The sequence below is a fragment of the Pseudophryne corroboree genome, chromosome 10, assembly GCF_028390025.1.
Source record: "Pseudophryne corroboree isolate aPseCor3 chromosome 10, aPseCor3.hap2, whole genome shotgun sequence".
Taxonomy (NCBI): domain Eukaryota; kingdom Metazoa; phylum Chordata; class Amphibia; order Anura; family Myobatrachidae; genus Pseudophryne; species Pseudophryne corroboree.
In genome coordinates this window covers 268,222,580-268,243,413 of record NC_086453.1, presented here as the reverse complement: position 1 = coordinate 268,243,413, position 20,834 = coordinate 268,222,580, and the positions used below count along the sequence as shown (strand labels likewise).

The window sequence follows — 20,834 nt, the reverse complement described above, 5'->3', positions numbered from 1 at the left end:
CCAGAGGGAGTCGGAACACAGGTCTCACCCTGGGGTTCGTCCCGGAGCCGTGCCGCCGACCCCCCTTACAGATGCCGAAGTTGAAGAGGTCCAGAAACAGGCGGCAGAAGACTTTCAGTCTTCATAAGGTAGCGCACAGCACTGCAGCTGTGCGCCATTGTTGTCAGCACACTTCACCAACAGTCACCAACTGTCACTGAGGGTGCAGGGCGCTGGGGGGGGCGCCCTGGGCAGCAATGTATAATACCTTTTTATGGCTAAAATACATCACATATAGCCCTTGAGGCTATATGGATGTATTTAACCCCTGCCAGATCTCACAAACTCCGGGAGAAGAGCCCGCCAAAAAGGGGGCGGGGCCTATTCTCCTCAGCACACGGCGCCATTTTCCTGCTCAGCTCTGCTGTGAGGAAGGCTCCCAGGCTCTCCCCTGCACTGCACTACAGAAACAGGGTTAAAACAGAGAGGGGGGGCACTTATTTGGCGATATTACATATATAAAAATGCTATAAGGGAAAACACTTGTATAAGGGGTTGTCCCTGTATAATTATAGCGTTTTTGGTGTGTGCTGGCAAACTCTCCCTCTGTCTCCCCAAAGGGCTAGTGGGGTCCTGTCCTCTGTCAGAGCATTCCCTGTGTGTGTGCTGTGTGTCGGTACGTGTGTGTCGACATGTAGGAGGACGATGTTGGTGAGGAGGCGGAGCAAATTGCCTGTATTGGTGATGTCACTCTCTAGGGAGTCGACACTGGAATGGATGGCTTATTTAGGAATTACGTGATAATGTCAACACGCTGCAAGGTCGGTTGACGACATGAGACGGCCGGCAAACAAATTAGTACCTGTCCAGGCGTCTCAGACACCGTCAGGGGCTTGTAAAAACGCCCATTTACCTCAGTCGGTCAACACAGACACGGACACTGACTCCAGTGTCGACGGTGAAGAAACAAACGTATTTTCCTTTAGGGCCACACGTTTCATGTTAAGGGCAATGAAGGAGGTGTTACATATTTCTGATACTACAAGTACCACAAATAAGGGTATTATGTAGGGTGTGAATAAACTACTTGTAGTTTTTCCTGAATCAGATAAATTAAATGAAGTGTGTGATGATACGTGGGTTTCCTCCGATAGAAAATTATTGGCGGTATACCCTTTCCCGCCAGAAGTTAGGGCGAGTTGGGAAACACACCTTAGGGTGAATAAGGCGCTCACACGCTTATAAAAACAAGTGGCGTTACCGTCTCCAGATACGGCAGCCCTCAAGGAGCCAGCTGATAGGAAGCTGAAAAATATCCTAAAAGTATATACACATATACTGGTGTTATACTACGACCAGCAATCGCCTCAGCCTGGATGTGCAGCGCTGAGGGGGCTTGGTCGGATTTCCTGACTGAAAATATTGATACCCTTGACAGGGACAAGATTTTATTGACTATAGAGCATTTTAAGGATGCATTTCTATATATGCGAGATGCGCAGAGGGATATTTGCATTCTGGCATCAAGAGTAAATGTGATGTCCATATCTGCCAGACGACAGTGGTCAGGTGATGCAGATTCCAGACGGCACATGGAAGTATTGCCGTATAAAGGGGCGGTCCATCGGACCTGGTGGCCATGGCAACAGCTGAAAAATCCACCTTTTGTTACCCCAAGTCACATCTCAGCAGAAAAGGACACAGTCTTTTCAGTCTCAGTCCTTTCGTCCCCATAAGGGCAGGCGGGCAAAAGGGCCAGTCATATCTGCCCAGGGGTAGAGGAAAGGGAAGAAGACTGCAGCAGGCAGCCCATTCCCAGGAACAGAAGCCCTCCACAGCTTCTGCCAAGTCCGCAGCATGACGCTGGGGCCGTACAAGCGGACTCTGGTGCGGTAGGGGGTCATCTCAAGAGTTTCAGCACGCAGTGGGCTCACTCACAAGTGGACTCCTGGATCCTACACGTAGTATCCCAGGTGTACATTGGAAATTCGAGACGTCTCCCCCTCACAAGTTCCTGAAGTCTGCTTTACCAACGTCTCCCTCCGACAGGGAGGCAGTATTGGGAACAATTCACAGGCTGTATTCCCAGCAGGTGATAATCAAAGTACCCCTTCTACAACAAGGGAAGGGGTATTATTCCACACTATATTGTGGTACTGAAGCCAGACGGCTAGGTGAGATCTGAAATATTTGAACACTTACATACAAGCGTTCAAATCAAGATGGAGTCACTCAGAGCAGTGATAGCGAACCAGGAAGAAGGGGACGATATGGTGTCACTGGATATCAGGGACGCTTACCTACATGTCCAAATTTGCCCTTCTCACCAAGGGTACCTCAGGTTCGTGGTACAGAACTGTCACTATCAGTTCAGACGCTGCCGTTTGGATTGTCCACGGCACCCCGGGTCTTTACCAAGGTAATGGCCGAAATGATGATTCTTCTTAAAAGAAATATGGACGCTTTCCTGATAAGGGCAAGGTCCAGAGAACAGTTGGAGGTCGGAGTAGCACTATCTTAAGTAGTTCTACGACAGCACGAGTGGATTCTAAATATTCCAAAATCGCAGTTTTTTCCGACGACACGTCTACTGTTCCTAGGGATGATTCTGGACACAGTCCAGAAAAGGATGTTTTCTCCCGGAGAAGAAAGCCAGGGAGTTATCCGAGCTAGTCAGGAACCTCCTAAAACCAGGAAAAGTATCAGTGCATCATTGCACAAGGATCCTGTGAAAAATGGTGGTTTCTTACAAAGCGATCCCATTCGGTAGATTTCACGCAAGAACCTTTACGTGGGATCTGCTGGAAAAATGGTCCGGATCGCATCTTCAGATGCATCAGCGGATAACCCTGTCTCCAAGGACAAGGGTGTTTCTTCTGCGGTGGCTGCAGAGTGCTCATCTATGAAAGGGCCGCAGATTCGGCATTCAGGACTGGGTCCTGGTGACCACGGATGCCAGCCTGAGTGGCTGGGGAGCAGTCACACAAGGAAAAAATTTCCAGAGAGTGTGATCGAGTCTGGAGACTTCTCTCCACATAAATATACTGGAGCTAAGGGCAATTTACAATGCTCTAAGCTTAGCAAGACCTCTGCTTCAAGGTCAGCCGGTATTGATCCAGTGGGACAACATCACGGCAGTCGCCCACGTAAACAGACAGGGCGGCACAAGAAGCAGGAGGGAAATGGCAGAAACTGCAAGGATTCTTCGCTGGGCGAAAAATCATGTGATAACACTCTCAGCAGTGTTCATTCCGGGAGTGGAAAACTGGGAAGCAGACTTCCTCAGCAGGCATGACCTCCACCCGGGAGAGTGGGGACTTCATCGGGAAGTCTTCCACATGATTGTAAACCGTTGTGAAAAACCAAAGGTGGACATGATGGCGTCCCGCCTGAACAAAAAACTAGATATTGCGCCAGGTCAAGGGACCCTCAGGCAATAGCGGTGGACGCTCTGGTAACACTGTGGATGCACCAGTCAGAGTATGTGTTCCCTCCTATGCCTCTCATACAAAAAGTACTGAGAATCATAAGAGGGAGATGAGTAAGAATGATACTCGTGGTTCCGGATTGGCCAAGAAGGACTTGGTACCCGAAACTTCAAGAGATGTTCACGGAAGACCCGTGGCCTCTACCTTTAAGAAAGGACCTGCTCCAGCAGGGGCCTTGTCTGTTCCAAGACTTACCGCGGCCGCGTTTGACGGCATGGCGGTTGAACGCCGGATCCTGAAAGGGCATTCCAGATGAAGTCATCCCTACCCTGGTCGAAGACAGGAAGGATGTAACCGCAAAACATTTTCACCGCATTTGGCGAAGATATGTTGCGTGGTGTGAGGCCAAGAAGGCCCCTACAGAGGAATTCCAACTGGGTCGTTTCCTACATTTCCTGAAAACAGGACTGTCTATGGGCCTAAAATTAGGGTCCATTAAGGTTCAAATTTCGGCCCTGTCGAATTTCTTCCAGAAAGAACTGGCTTTAGTCCCTGACGTTCAGATGTTTGTAAAAGGGGTACTGCATATACAGCCTCCTTTTGTGCCCCAGTGGCACCTTGGGATCTCAATGTTGTTTTGAGTTTCCTAAAGTCACATTGGTTTGAACCACTCACCACTGTGGACTTAAAATATCTCACATGGAAGGTGACGATGCTATTAGCCCTGGCTTCAGCCAGGCGTGTGTCAGAATTGGCGGCTTTATCATATATAAAGCCCTTACTTAATTTTTCATTCTGACAGGGCAGAATTGAGGACTCGTCCTCAATTTCTCCTTAAGGTGTTTTCTGTTTTTCACATGAACCAACCTATTGTGGTACCTGCGGGTACTAGGGACTTGGAGGACTCAAAGTTACTTGACGTTGTCAGGGCCCTGAAAAATATGTTTCCAGGAAGGCTGGAGTCAGAAAATCTGACTCGCTGTTTAGCCTGTATGCACCCAACAAGATGGGTGCTCCTGCTTCTAAGCAGACGATTGCTCGCTGGATTTGTAATACAATTCAGTTTACACATTCTGTGGCAGGCCTGCCACAGCCAAAATCGGTAAAAGCCCATTCCAAAAGGAAGGGGGCTCATCTTGGGCGACTGCCCGAGGGGTCTCGGCTTTACAACTTTGCCGAGCAGTTACTTGGTCAGGGGAAAACACGTTTGCAAAATTCTACAAATTTGATACCCTGGCTGAGGAGGACATGGAGTTCTCTCATTCGGTGCTGCAGGGTCATCCGCACTCTCCCGCCCGTTTGGGAGCTTTGGTATAATCCCCATGGTCCTGACGGAGTCCCCAGCATCCACTAGGACGTCAGAGAAAATAAGATTTTACTTACCGATAAATCTATTTCTCGTAGTCCGTAGTGGATGCTGGGCGCCCATCCCAAGTGCGGATTGTCTGCAATACTTGTACATAGTTATTGTTACAAAAATCGGGTTATTCTTGTTGTGAGCCATCTTTTCAGAGGCTCCTTCGTTGTTATCATACTGTTAACTGGGTTCAGATCACAGGTTGTACGGTGTGATTGGTGTGGCTGGTATGAGTCTTACCCGGGATTCAATATCCTTCCTTATTATGCACGCTCGTCCGGGCACAGTATCCTAACTGAGGCTTGGAGGGGGGTCATAGGGGGAGGAGCCAGTGCACACCACCTGATCCTAAAGCTTTTATTATTGTGCCCTGTCTCCTGCGGAGCCGCTATATCCCCATGGTCCTGACGGAGTCCCCAGCATCCACTACGGACTACGAGAAATAGATTTATCGGTAAGTAAAATCTTATTTTAATACTCCCTTTGACGGCACCAAATCTTTCTGTTTTCTGCCACCTTGATATTTATTTCAGTGCTGTTTAGCTATGTTTATATACCCTGTACTTGTCCTATATTGTATTGGACTGTAAGTCACTGTCTTCATGTTTTGCTTATTTGTTTACTCTGTAATTGGGCGCTGCGGATCCCATGTGGCGCCATATAAATAAATAATAATAATATTTATAGAGCGCTTTTTTCTAAAAAGACTCAAGGTGCTTTACAGATATCATGAACATAATACAGAAGTTTAGAATTGTACAAAATACACAAACCATTTTTAAATACAGAGGTGAGAAAGCTATTTCAGGTCATCAGCTCCAAAGATTAGTCATCCTGCCCTAAAGGATCCAGGATCAGTATTTTAATAATATATATATATAAATATGTGTTTTTAGATATTAATTTATTTTGCTATATTTTTGATGGAAAAATAATGCTTATGCCTTAACTCATCATTAATCAATATTCACCCTACTGTAAATGTAACCACAGGTTAAGCAAATAAAGTTACGTAGTGAGAAAACACAGTGCATGATTATATTATATTTTGGCATCTGTTGAAGAAAAATATTAATTTAATGAGCTTTTAAGGAATTTGTATAATGAAGTGTCAACAGAGAAGCTTTTATCGATTTTCAAAGAGTGCCTCGGTACTGATTTTGTTTATAAAGTACTTACTCTGCTGTAGAAAAATCATTGCTTGTTCAGATGCCAAAGGAAAGAAGATATTTCAGCATTTTTTTTAGATTTATGTGCTGTGAGCAAGCATTCTGTTCTTCTTAACTCTTTGGATACCCAGATTGGCCAATAGAACACTGTGTAATATTCGTATAGTCATTTTCTGATTTTATACTGTGCATCTTATTTTTTTCAGTTTTATATGTATCTAGCCTGTATGGGCTTATTACACAAGTTCCACTTATTTGCAGCTTTCCAGAAACTCTTTAGTCTACAATATATATAAGCAAATGAAGGGGCCTAATAATTACCATGTGATGGCAAAGCAAAATTTCAGTATCTAATTTGTCGTGTTTTGCGCTGGCAGACACTAGTCTAATGGAACAATTCAGTATTGCTTTGGTGACAGGACACCTGCTCCAGACAGCAGCGGTCCTGCGAAGCCCTTCACTACCACTTTCAAAAGCAAAAGTTAACACTTCAATCATACATGCAAACTGCAAGTATCAAAGGTTGCAGGAGGGGTCCAAATGGAGGAACGTAGGAAGGAGCATTGCTCAGTTGGCTAATACCACCTGAAGGTGGTGTTGGTGCTGGCAGTCAAACTTTCAGTTTTTGTAGCATGGTGAATTATCATCCCCATAGTAGTGTATGGAGATAAGAAGCACATTGGGACATCAGTGCACACAGGAGTGTTGCAACTTTAATGAATGGGTCCATTTCTTAAAAATGTGAAAAGGATGCGAATATGAATGGCTTTTAACAGGAGAACAAAAAATATTCCTCTTTCTTCAAAGCAAAACCGTATTCCTAAATAGTAATCTCAATGGGAAGCTGATGTGGGTCCATCTCCAGACAATGACTCATGTTCCACCATCAAGGAAAAACTGTACACATCAGCCATATACACGCATTTAAAGTTTATTACAGAGGGCACCTGGTTCTCACTAGAATACATTACATACAGTAAGATATTTGGATCTGCCTCTCATCAATATTGTCAAGTTTGTGAGGATCTATGGACCATCTTGGTGCTTGCACCATGATAGCTGTTTTTTAGCATGAAATTGCAGATCTTTTACAAGCTTAGTGTCCCTCCTGGACATAGACTACTCATCTGGGTGGCGGGTGAGTAATCCACTTTCCCCTTATATACATGCTTTTCATCATGTACATTTTATCCATCATTAACATGCTTTTCACCAAGGTTGTGTTTCTAACGTTATTGTGAATTCCTTTAATCAGAAAATTTCATAAGCCTCTTGAGCAACCTCTTCATAATTGTAAAGACCATTTCTTGTAATTAGGCAACATTACCAGTTCTCAAAAAAAAATCCCACCTTAGTAAATTGACCCCATTGTGTATATGTAATGACTTGGATTCGTTTTCTCTCATTATTTTTATCATCTGCTTTATATATTTATAGGAGATGTAGTTCCGCTGGGAGGTCTAGTGTCTTCTTCAGGCTCTATATCTGTTTTGGGAGATATCTTCCATGAGCCATTGAGTGGGAAGAAGGTTAGACTTCAGGGAGCTATTGTCCAGGAGGATAAGGTGGCACCTCATGCTGGAGGCTATCAGGCCCTGTTAGACTCAAACCTAATGATGGCTCAAATTGCTGTCATTGACAAGTTGAAAGCACACAGAGAATTGTTCTCAGAAGACCTACCTGTTGTAAAGGAAGAGTTTGAGCATGCTTCTACTGCCCTAACTAAAGCTTTGGAAAGCATGAAGAAAGCCGCTACATTAAGGAACCAACATGTGATATCAAAGTTGCACAATGTTACTAGCCAGCTGAAAATGGCAGTAGACATTAAGTTACATGGTGGAAACTTGGGTGAGTTATGCAAGACAGCACTTTTCATCCTATTGCCCCTTTAGTTAAGCACTTGCTAGATAGATATATATATATATATATATATATATTGGCTTGCAACCACACTCTCTAAGCATCAAGCATAGATATTGATTTGTTTAAAAAAAAATCTTTGCTGCCAATCTGGATAAACACTGTATAGCAATTGTATTCTCTAATGCGAAATGTCAACTAAAAAGGAAAATTCAAAACATATACAATCGGAACCCGATTCACTTCCAGTGCATATTACTCTTAATCTATGTAAAAATACCAAAACTCTAGTTTGACCAACAGTATTTTAATACATCAATTTTCAATTATGCACTCAGACCCTTATTCACCACAAAATGTTCTCATGTGCCACTCAGACCCCTCCTCACATATACCTTAAAACTCCATTCAGACTTCCCCACATGTTACTTCACCCCCCATTTACCTCCCTCCTCCACTATGTTGCTCATATCTCTCCACATGCCCACCCGCATTCACTGGAGTACCAGTGATCACCGATCAGTATTCTCATAGTCACTCATTACATGATTAATGTAAATGAATCCCAGAGTAAAGGCAATTGCATATCCTGTCACTGATTCTGGCGCCTGTGGAGGTAGGAAGATCACATGGTGCATGGCCATCCTTGTGTTGTGTGGAGAAGGTCAAGTTATGTGAAAACCATATAAATATGGTGCCCGCCGTTTGAAACATATTATAGGGGGTGGGAGCCTATCGTCAGAGATTAAGATATGTTTCAATATATTTCAATATGTTTCAAATGGCAGGCGCTGGATACTATAGCCCTGAGGAAGCTTAAAGCAAGTGAAATGCGCATAGGCATCACTATGCACTGTCTGCACCTTTAATCTGAAAAATACCTGTATCTTGAATTTTTGCAGTGATAACTAATACATAAAAATGCAGCATATATACTGATTGTTATGGCAGCCAATTCAGATGTGAATAGGGCACTGGAATATCTCCTGCTTCTGTGAATGTAATGTAGGAGACATAACAATAGGAGATATCATCACACAGCTCCCAGTCATAAACAGCGTGTGCTAATACTGTGTAACATCATAATAGTAATACCAGATAAAATATATATTTATTAAGCTGTAGCGTGCATTCTATTTCCTTTCCTATCTGGTTGTTAGCAGTGGGTAGAATACAACATCAATGTACTGTATGTTTAATCAAACGGTGTGTGGTTAATTAAAGACCCAATTGAAATCTGGGCTAAAAGAAATTAATAAAAATAACACCAGTATTCAAGTATAATTTAAACAACCAAATATAGTAGTTGACATGTGGGCTTACATGTTTTGTAATTGAATATGGGAAGGAAATAACACAGTAGTATTAAGTTTGAAAGAATCATTCAGAGTATACAAAGTAACAACTGTGTGTGCTGAGATTATAACTCCCTCATTATCACATGACGTTACATGTACAATCAGTAAAAATCACCAATATATACTACAATATAGAGCTGCTAATCTTAAGAGTGTCACAGAGAAGCAACATGTGTTACAATAGTAATTACAGTAGAGAGAAGTAGCAAATACCTGTGACGGTACTGCTACATTTGTAATCATTATGCAACATTACTGTTAAGAATAACTAAAGTGAAGATTCATGAGCAGAATATAATCAGAAACATTATAGGAATTATTGTGGAATAAAGACAGTGCATAAGCATTCGATTTTAAATCACATTTTATTTTACACAGAATAATGTTTCTTTACACTTTTTCTACACGTTACTCTATTCTATATTTTATATATTTTGCTTGTGTGACCCCCAATAAAAATAAGAGGAACATATAATACTTCATATGTGGAAATAATAGTGACATATATCACATAAGGGTATTAAATCTTTTTAATTGGTCACTAATAAAGTACTATCATTTTAATGTAAAAATCTTTTTGTGGGAAGGGAGAGAGTGTTGCTGTAAGGAAGCTGATTTCCTTTCTTTCCTTTTTTTTTGGTCAAGTTATGTGAGAGTCAGCTGCTCCCATGACATTCAGTCTCATTCTCTACTTAATGATTTAAGTTAACATTAAGCTGGTTGTCCCAGGTGAAGGTTTAATGGGCCGCCCAACACCTGTCACTGATATACAGTATACCACTTAGCTATGTAAGCAGCAGTATATGATTATATAAATGGTATTTGTAGACATCAGGCATCTGAGGCCAAAAAGAAGATCAGCTCCTTACCGAAATTTATTTGTTTGTTTCATAATTAAAGTGAATATGGTCAATTGTTACTTGTTTCATCATGTATTACATGCATTAGGACTGATAAGGTATCACAAAACCGAGCTGTGGATTCCTGCTGTCCTTGGAATGGAGATCCCAGATCCTGGACCTTCTGATATGATGGTCCCAATCCTTGGAGTTGAACATGATTTTAGCAAAGGCCACCTAGTTCCACTGGCCGGAACAATGGAAGACTACCAGGGCACAGGTATAAAATGGTAACCCACTCAACGCTATGCACATACAGTATATCATATAATATTATAGTTCATGTCTGCGGAACTTATTGAAGGAGAAATGGTAACCAAATGGTCCATGCTTAAATCATCACTACTAGTCTCTATGAAATACAGTAAGCATTTATTCTGAATATCACAGATTAACTAAACACACACACACAAATTGATTTATAAAGGACTCTACTATTGGTAAGATCCATAGAAATGTATTTCCCAGTCAGGAAGAGTTTGTATTCCCAGGTTTTCGTTTTATTGCACAGTATGGACTTGTATTAAAGTTTCATGAAGAATAATTGAATTCAGTCCTAGTCTATGTGCTATAGTTACAGGAACCAGGTATTATAATTAGAACCAGGAGGCTGGTACAGTATCCGTGGACTGCTTTAGATTTTGCATATACTAGTCTGTCTGGGAATAAAGATGAATTATATAAGCAGAAGTATAACTTAAATAATGCATTTTTATATTAATAGTACTTGGGAGGAAAACATGACATAGACTGCATATGAGAAGCTATAAAGATGTTTGTATTTACAAATATTGAAGTTCTACATGAAATATTTGATACAATTGGGTTGGGGAATGACACTGTAACCAATGCTCCTAGGTTTTTACAAATGTATCTTTAGTTCTCATGCTACAGAAAATCGAATTCTCCAAGTAACAGTTTAATTAATATTGTTGATAAAATACTGCCATGACAATTAAAAAGGAAGGAGCCTATTTATCAAACCTATTTGTCCTGTTAATGATTATCACTAAATGCATGCAAAAATTATATTTATTTATTTATTTATTTATTTATTTTTTTATTTAGCCTATAATTTTCAATATCTCCATTTATACTTTTAGCATTGTAGCTGACCACTATCCCCAAACAATGTATTGGACATTGTGAATGTTCTATTTATGAAACTCTAATAAAGTAAGGTTTTCAGAACTTAAGTCTGATAGTTAATGCCATCTTCAGATTGCATTGTCACTATTTCCAATGTATGCACAGTAACACTCATTGGCCATTGGAGTTGTTCGTTCGCTAGCTGCTTTTATCAGCCATGCAAACGCTAAGCCGCCACCCTCTGGGAGTGTATCTTAGCTTAGCAGAAGTGCGAACTAAAGGATCGCAGCACTGCTACAAAAAAAGATTGTGCAGTTTCTGAGCAGCTCGAGACCTACTCCTAGCTTGCGATCACCTCAGACTGAATAGTTCCTGTTTTGATGTCACGAACACGCCCTGATTTCGGCCAGCCACGCCTGCGTTTCCCCAGGCACGCCCGCATTTGTATCTGACATGCCTGCATTTTTACACACACTCCCCGTAAACGGTCAATTACCACCCAGCAACACCCACTTCCTGTCGATCACTCTGCGGCCAGCAGTGCGATTGAAAAGCGTTGCTAGACCTGGTGTGAAACTGCATCAGCTGTTGTGAAAGTACGTCACGCGTGTGCATTGTGCCGCATACGCAGAAGTGCTGCTTTTACCTAATCGCTGCTCTGCAAATGAAAACAGCTAGCGAACAACTCGGAATGACCCCCATTGGGAGAGCACTCAGCAGTATAAGCTTTTACAGCTGCTATTAGCAAAAGTAAAGCTTTTTAGATTAGCTAAGGCAACTGCTTATCGGAGCAGCTGTTAAGTCTAGGGTTATTGATAAATAGTCCTGAAACATGCTCAAAACTAAAGGTGCATACACACTAGACAGCATGCTCTATGAGTGACGTCGCCTAGTGTTTCCCCCACCTGGGCCGGACGGTCGGCGGCCGTGCACACACACTTAGTGATATATCCAGCGACAGTCCAGATTGAGCATGTCATGCACAGCCAACAGCGAGGGTCGTTAATGACCCGCTGGGCCGAACATCGGTCATCGTTGCCGGTATACACACATTATTATTATTATTATTATTACCAGTTATTTATATAGTGCATACATGTTCCGCAGCACTTTACAGAGAATATTTGGTAATTCACATCAGTCCCTGCCCCAGTGGAGCTTACAATCTATTTTCCCAACCACATGTACACGCACACACATTCACACTGGGCTTAATTCTGTTGGGAGTCAATTAACCTACCAGTATATTTTTGGAGTGTGGGTGGAAATCGGAGTACCCGGAGGAAATGCATGCAAGCACGGAGAGAATATACAAACTCCACACAGTTAGGGCCATGGTGGGAATCGAACCCATGACCTCAGTGCTGTGAGGCAGTAATGCTAACCATTACACCATCCGTGCTGCCCACACTTGCCGAGAAAATAAACAACGTCGCTCAAGAAGGGTGAAAATGAGCGACGTCATTCATTTTATCAGCAAGTGTGTATGCACCTTTACTGTGAATAGCGGCTATACAGAAAATTGGGTCTGATTCCGAAATGTACAGTATTGCACAGGCACAGGTAATCAGCTGTGCAATAATATACAACTAATATGCTACTGATGCAGGATATGTCTGTAGGAAATAGACACCTCCTGCCAGCATCTGCCACCTGAAGGTGCACAAATCACCATGGTTGCAGCCCATGGCAATCTGTCTAAGCCAAAGCTTACTCAGACTGCCCATCAGAATTCTGCTGCCAGGTCCAGGTAGTACACATTACCCCCATTTTGTGGAACGGTCCTGATTGCCACCCCCACCACCATTCCCCAAAGTGTCACACCATGTCAGTGATGCTGCGGCTAAGGGGGGACTGCGAGCGATCACAGGACCCATTCTGTACATGTGCAGTTACCCCACTTTCAGGTTTACATACTAACTTGAATAAGGTCCATTATTTCAGAGCCTTTAACTCCATTTTAGTAAATACATCTGTGTATTTAGTAAAAGGGTGGGCTGCTGTTTTAGCAATTGTTAATTTTGCTGCGTTACATGTATAATTAACTCTACTGTAACATATTGTATGATAATTAGGATCCAGTGTCCAAGCGACTGTATCTAACATTCATATTTACACTTTTACAAGGTCTTATTCCCATCAAAATTGGAGCAAGAACAATTGATCCAACCACAGGGTGCAGCTGTCCAGTGGTGGGAGCTCAAATCAACCCCCTGACAGGGGTGATAATTCCAGTGGTGCAAACGCTGGGGACTTTAAAGGATAAAGATTATTATTTAGTAAGTTTGTCTTAACTGCTAAATTTCAGTCCTTTTATTTTGTTATTGAATATCATTCCAAAAACTGGAAATGACCTGTTTTACCCAATAATCTACAATGTCTCTTTTAGCTGGAAGCCCTTCAGAATGAGTTGACTGCAAGAGAGACATTTTGGCAAAACCAGAGGAGTAAAGAAGAGGAGCTACTAAAGGAACTGAATGTTCTTACTCTTTATGTGCTTGATGTGGCCAGAGAAGGAAACACTCATAAGGTCATTTATAGTCTGTGGTTGCAGCCAGTGGCACAGAGAAGGGGGGTATTAATTACCCGGGCCCAGGTCTGATAGAGGGGCCCAGTGGGGGCCTAGGGCCCCCCACCTTACCCGGCAGCAGCAGCTGCAGCTGCAGCTTTCTTCTCAGCCCAGCACACACTGCAGTGTGGCCATGGAGGCTCTTAAAGTACTATTTTTTCTGTATTTTTTTCTAAGGGTGCATGGCCACGCCTCCTATGATTAGGCCATGCCCCCTGAAAAGTACCTGGGCCCAGCCTGGTTCTCAACTGTCCTGGCTGTAGCACAGCTTTCCTGTACACATGCTGCTGTGCTCTTATAAACACTGACGGCATTACAATGTGTATACACTTGCAGAACAATAACTTTTTACAAAAGGCATAGTAAGTATTGTGTATCTCGTTGGTCCTACTAATTGTGTCTTACATTTAGATTAGATTTAGAGATCGAATTTTATCATTGGACGAAGCTTTCCAATCTCTGGAAGAAGAGTCCTTGTGTGAGGCCCAACGAAGAGCCAGTTGTAACCTAAACACCTTGTCCATTAAGATGAGTCAACTCCCCTTTATAGGTAGGAATAGTTTATATATCCTGGTCGGTTGTCAGATTTAGTTATAGTCATTGTGGTAATAAATACAAAAAATTCTTGTCTCAGAATCATAGCAGTGTCTACAGCTGTTTTCTAAGTGGAGGCATGTGACACTGTTTCTTCATTGTCCTTTAAAAAAAAAACCTGATAATAATGAGCAGAGCTTGGTCAAGGCCAAAGGACCCTAGGCAGTGTAGAACCTGGAGCCGCCACCTCCAGTCCTGTCAATGTCTCCCTGCACAGTTCTCTCAAGATGATGCCACTGAACACATGATGTTACAGATTATTTTGCTATTATGTTGTTACTTTTTATAACCTTCAATTGTCAGCAACTTAAAGCGACGTCGCTCATTTTCCCCCTCCCTGAGCGACGTCGCTTGTTTTTATCGGCAAGTGTGTATGCCGCCAGTGACGGCCGATGCGCGACCCTGCGGGTCAGCAACGATCGTCGCTGTTGGCAGTGCATGCATGCAGGATCTGGACTGTCGTCCAGGAGCTGCATGCACGGCTGGCGGAGACGTGACGTCACTGAGCGATATGAGCGGTCATTTCGATCAGTGTGTATGGCTCGGGAGGGTAAACATTAGACGACGTCGCTCATAGAGCGACATCGTCTAATGTGTACGGACCTTAACAGTTGCTGCACCTTTGCCAATCATTTTATACTTGCTGTATGCCCAATTGTACATGCATCATTGCAGATGCTTTAAATTTGGCCCAGGGAGAGATGTATGAATCAGTGAAAACTGGGCTTATCATATCATCCTTTAAACTGGGACGCTCATAGATGGCCCAGGTTCTGTGGCTGGTGAAATGCAGGCTTGAAGTGAGACAGCCACAGAACCTGTGTAATTCATTCGTGTCCTGGTTTAAAGGAATAGTATATGAGCCTTGTGAAAAGAGTGGAGAAGTTGCCCATGGCAACCAATCAGCTGCTACTTATATTTTTATAGAATGCACTTGATAAATGTTACCTCAATGCTGATTGGTTGCCATGGGCAACTTATCCACTGGCTCACTTCTCCAGTCTTTTCAGTGCTTCATTCATCTGCCTCTTATACCCCTTTCACACCAGAAATACAGGGGTCTTACCCGGGAATACAGTCCTTGGATCATGCAGGGACATTCCCGGGTAAGACCCCTTGCATACCGCAGTCAGTAGCCCGGCATATTGCCGGGTTGCTGACATCAGCGGTGACGCGGCGGGGGCGGCGCAAGAGATCACATGATCTCCATGCGCCGCCTGCTACATAGAGAGTGAATGGGAGCCGGGGCACATTGACCCGGCTCCCGTTCACACTGAACAGGTTCCCGGGAAGATCCCGGGACCAACCCTGGTCGATTGCAGGGTTGAATCTCGGGATTTTGACCCTGTACCCTTTCGCACTGAGAAATTTCCCGGGGTGTTGTGCGCGTTCATGTGCAATAACCCGGGAAATTTTGGGCTGTGTGAAAGGGATTTTAGTGTACAGACCCTTCATTGCCCAGACCCCATTGTCAGCTATTCACATCATTGCACATATACATCATTAACAATTTACAGATTGTTCATAGCAAATATGCTTTGTCCATGTATACGAATGTATAGACCCAGTTAGCCATCATCAGTACTATATACAGTAATTACAGACACCAAACATAGTCAACCCCATGTGAGCAGCCATTTTTCACAGACTTTCCATCCATTACCAATCAATTTGCATAGAATATTCAATTTATGTGTCACGTGATAGTGGGATCTCATCTGCCTGGCATCTCAGTGAGAATGGAGCTGTGGCCACAAATTCACAGCTCACATGAGACACAAAGTATCATCCAGCCATTGTGTCCTGCAATACCAGCTACAGCCGCTACCAAGAGAAATAAGGTAGCTATATGGGATGGTGTCTCAGCCATAGCCAGATTAAGAGGGGGTCACAGGGCATACTGTACCCTGAGCCCCCCTTTGTCAGGGGCCCCCCAGCCAGAGTACACTGACGTTACTAGCTTTCCCTCTTATGTAGCAACAGAATCAGACAGCCAGATTGTGAGCAGAACAGTATGCAGTGCAGGCAGAGACCCAGGAGCATCAGGTTTCATGAGCTACCGATGGAACGTTACGACCAGAGGACAGATAGGAAGGTGGAGTGAGCTGTGACACAAGAACCTCAGCTTCTCCACCTCCCTGCTTGGGTGTCTGAGTCCTGTGTAACTTGTTATCTAATGAGGGTCTGGAGAGACCTCCTGAGCCCTGTCCCAGTGTGTAAGTAATACAGAGGCTGTTGCTATTCTTGCATGTGACAAGATAAATTATAGATTTTATTTTTCTTTGTACATTTAAAGGTTGTTTAAATTGTCTTTGTTCGACTACAAGATAATGTTATAAAATAGTTGTTTTTCAATTACATGGAGCTAAAACCTGTACCCAGGCATTATTAAACTATTAGTTTAGATCTATTACACTGTACAACATTGTTTTAAATTTAATATACACTCATTGTGTATATTACATTTAAGAACAATGTTGTACAGTATACAGTATTAGATTGTGTTGTGAGATATGTTGGAAGGTATGCACATAATCTAATGCATCTAATATACACCCCCCACCACACTTCCCCAGGGTCTTATGTGCCCCGGGCACCCCCAAGGCTTAATCCGGCCCTGGTCCCGGCATCCTAAATGCCGGTATGCTGACCGGATCCCAGCCAAGGGCATAGCTACCATAGGTGCAGGCAGTGCAGCTGCTATGGGGCCCAGAGCTGAGAGGGGCCACCTTCCCTGTCACAGTTACATGTGTTATATACATTTTTTGCCATTGGGTGGTACGTAGGGGTCATTTCAAACTTTTTCCTTGGGGCCTGCAATATATCTAGGTATGCCCCTGGACCTGCTCATGGTAGTGTGGTATAAAATAAACTGGAGGGCATTATAATGTAATATAATATGAACTGGGCAATGTAATGAGGCACAATATGAACAGGGAGCACTATATATCATAATGTGAATTGGAGGTACTGTGCGGCATAATGTGTACTGGCAGCTCTGAAATGTGACATACTGTAGGGTGAACTTAAGCACTACTGCGATTCATAAAAGAAACTAGGGCACTACTATGGGGCATAACATTAAATAAGGCTCTACTATGGTTCAGAAAATGAACTAGGGCACTATTATAAGTGTGGCCGGAGAGAAACCCCCAGCCCACGTGGACAATGGCGGCGCGGCACTGAAGGGGTTAACCCTCAGTGACCGGCGCCATATTCAAGGACAATAGGCGCTTGGCGCCACTTTTAAACTGTGCACTGGTGCTAAGCGCCATCTTTAAATGTAGTGTGGGTGCTAGGCATCGGGTATTTAAAAATATATTTACTACTGTGTTTTCACCAATGTTATATTTAATGCAATAGGCACAGTTGTAGGATTGCACATTTACATTGCATGCAAATGCAAGCACTTAGAAGGAATGTGTAAGCAGTGTTGGTTTTAAAATGCATTTACGTTTGTGGACAAATGGCCCTGTCCTAGCAGAGAGGTGTGAATGACAAAACCTTTTGATGTGTAAAGATGCTAATCACGGGGTCTATGGGCTTGGAACCTGTTTCATGTACCTGATTTAATTGATATACGAACCCTGAATGGCAGATGCAGGAAGGAAGACTGTTTGTTTGTATTGTAGCTTTTCCTGTTGTAATCTCAAACACTGGGTTTGCCTGGAGATGTGACTGAGACAGAAACATTTGTATTTTGAAGCTATGTGATAAATTTATCAATAGTGAATGTTAATCTGATACCAAACGTTGTCTGTGTCACAGGAAGGAGGATATTGTTTTATTTCACTTATCTACTTTTGAAATGTAATTTATTTACTTGTATGTTCTAAGTTATCCTGATTGGTTGGAGAACATAGCCCCATCCTCCGGCTGTCCAGGGAAGCACCTAACGTCTCCAAGTTCCGCCTTCCGCCAGCTACCGGTAGAGGCCTAGCAAGTGGCTAGTGTGGATTCGTCAACACCACACAGGTGTGGTAAGGCAGTGTGTCGGCATATACAGAGCAGAACCGTGGTTCCAAACGCCACGGCAGGTTAGGAGTTTGGTGGTGGCAGCATAAACCCACCCACAGTGCAGTGGGTGGAGTCAGTAACAGGCGGTTACTGACGGTAAGCGGGAATCCCCTATGTGGTCAGGCCTCGTGTGACCTAACCTTCCAATCTGTGCGCAGGAGACGGGACGCGAAAGTGGCGGGTGCTTTCGTACGGGACCGTCCTGTCACAGAAATTGTTGGCATAGTGGTGGGATAATCCCAGGCGGCTTTTCATCACCCGATTGGAGAAGCCGAGTTACTCAGGGGAGGAGTAACTGCAGTGCAGGAGAACGCACAAGATAGCGGAATTCAGCGGAATGTCCAAGGATGATCTGGAGATCGTGTGCCAGGAGAAGGGTGTGGATATACCTTCCAACGCGTCCAAGAGCATCATGAGGGCGGCGCTCATGAGCGTGGAGGAGTTCCATCGGGCGGAGGTGGAAAGCACTGACGGCGTCAGCATCGCAGAGGACGGCCCAACAGTGGACCTTCGTAAGGAACCGGTGAGACCCACAAGCCCCGCCTCTCTCACAGCAGCAATGTTTCCCAGCAATCCCTAGCAGGGCCAGGATCCCAACGTCCCAGGAGGGGCGGCCCGGATACCCTAGCAGATCGGCTAGCGGAATTGGGGGAAAGGGCAACGGAGCAAGAGCGCTTGATCATCATCCAGATGTGGCGTGATGAGCGGGCACCACAGGCCGTGGTACCCCGGGAGCCGTTGTCAGCTGTTGTACACAGATCAGGACGCATTCAGTTTGCCAAGTTTGCAGACAGTAATGGGGACATTGATGGACATTTACAAGTTTTTGAAAGGACTTGTAATCTACACAATTCGGAGTGGGTGAGACACCTTGTGCCCACTCTGCATGGAGAGGCATTGGAGGCCTATCGAGGAGTGGCCACGGAGGACTGTGGGGATTACGACGAAGTCGCGAAGGCCCTCCTCCAGCAATTCTTCATCACTCCAGAGTCTTACAGGAAGAAGTTCAGAGACTTGCCCAAGAATCCTAGCAGTACCCATGGGCAGTTCGCCACCCAGCTGCGGCAGTACTTGGTGAAGTGGGTGAAGGATTCTGAAGCCACTACATGGGACGCACTGATCGACTTGATCTGCAGGGAGCAGTTCTACCGCAGGTGCGCCCCAGAAGTGAAGGAGTGGGTGCTAGATCGGGAGCCACCCAGCTTAAAAATGGCTGCCCAATTAGCCGACAAATATGTGGCAATTCGGCCACAGGGGCAGAAGCGCCCAGCCAGCAGCCAGCTCCAAAAGACTGTACCACCAGGGGGACACCCCTCTTCAGCTCATCACCCCCAAAGACAAGCATCTTCCAACCCGGGTGCTCTTGGCCAGCAACCACACTGCAGCGTCCCTGCAACTGATCAGAGATCATCGGTGCCACGACTGGAGAAGAAGTGCTACGGCTGTGGGAAAATCGGACATCTGAGGATGAACTGTCCTGCATCCCAAGCACCCCAGACTCGTGCCCCAAATCCGAGTGCTGGAGCCTGGATCGCTTGTTTGGCGAGAGGAGATGAGCCTACAGAGACTGTTCCCCCTCCAGTCAGTCCGATGGAGTGTGGCGAGAGACAGGTGCACTCTGCGGAGAGAGTCACCTGCATGGCCAAACAGCCCCTACACAACATGCGGAGGCACCTGCAGCCGGTCCACGTGGGACCCCTGCAGGGGGAAGGCCTAAGAGACTCTGGGGCCTCAATCACTGTGGTGAGCCCCCACCTTATTGATCCTGCTGCAGTATTGCAGGGTCGCACTGCCAAGGTCACCCTGGCAGATGGAACAGAGAAAGAGGTTCCCATGGCAAGAGTCTACCTGGACTGGGGAGCTGGACCAGAGTTGCGAGAAGTTGCCGTCATGGATGGTCTCCCAACTGATGTGGTCCTAGGAAATGATCTGGGTGGTGAGATCGTCACCACGTTTGCTGGCGCCATTTCCCGGAGTCAAGTTCCACAACCACTGTTGACATCAGCTACTCCAGCACAGCCCAGCCCAGAGGAATAGACTACAGCTGCTAGACAACTGCCAGCACAGCCAACCACAGCATCAACCAGCCCAGAGGAAAAGATTACAGCGGCTAGATCGGCACATCGACCCCGCATGCCTTTTGCATCTGGTATACCTACGTCCCCTAGCAACGCAGAGGATGTTGGTTCCAGCTCGTTTGATCCTGTGGGGGTGCCCAATGATGCTCCTGACCCAAGTGGTTTGCCAACTCCGGCGGTGAGTATGAGAAACCACACTGACTTTTCCATGACTGACCCCCACCAGACTGACCCTAGCAGTCCCAACCTAGATCCCCCTGTAGAGTGTCCCAATTTAGGAGAGGTTGAGGGCCGCAGGCAGGAGTTTAGGGAGGCTCAACTCTCTGACCCATCCCCGAAAGGCATGAGGCGCCACTTTGGCAGCGGCCTTGACAGGATTGGGGCAGGAAGTTTGACCTGGCGGGAAGGGTTAAGGTACAGGGTAGACAGGAAAGTGG

At 44.7% G+C, this 20,834-nt stretch overlaps 1 protein-coding gene across 1 annotated transcript in view; it reads left to right on the top strand.

The window, feature by feature from the left end:
• Window positions 1-20,834, top strand: part of LOC134965294 (uncharacterized) — a 282,440-nt gene that overhangs the window by 135,370 nt on the left and 126,236 nt on the right. Inside the window, exons 17-21 of the mRNA XM_063941773.1 lie at window positions 7,371-7,781; window positions 10,100-10,270; window positions 13,267-13,418; window positions 13,529-13,669; window positions 14,120-14,258. Of these exons, the coding sequence (XP_063797843.1) occupies window positions 7,371-7,781; window positions 10,100-10,270; window positions 13,267-13,418; window positions 13,529-13,669; window positions 14,120-14,258 (1,014 nt within the window). The remainder of the gene's footprint in view (window positions 1-7,370; window positions 7,782-10,099; window positions 10,271-13,266; window positions 13,419-13,528; window positions 13,670-14,119; window positions 14,259-20,834) is intronic.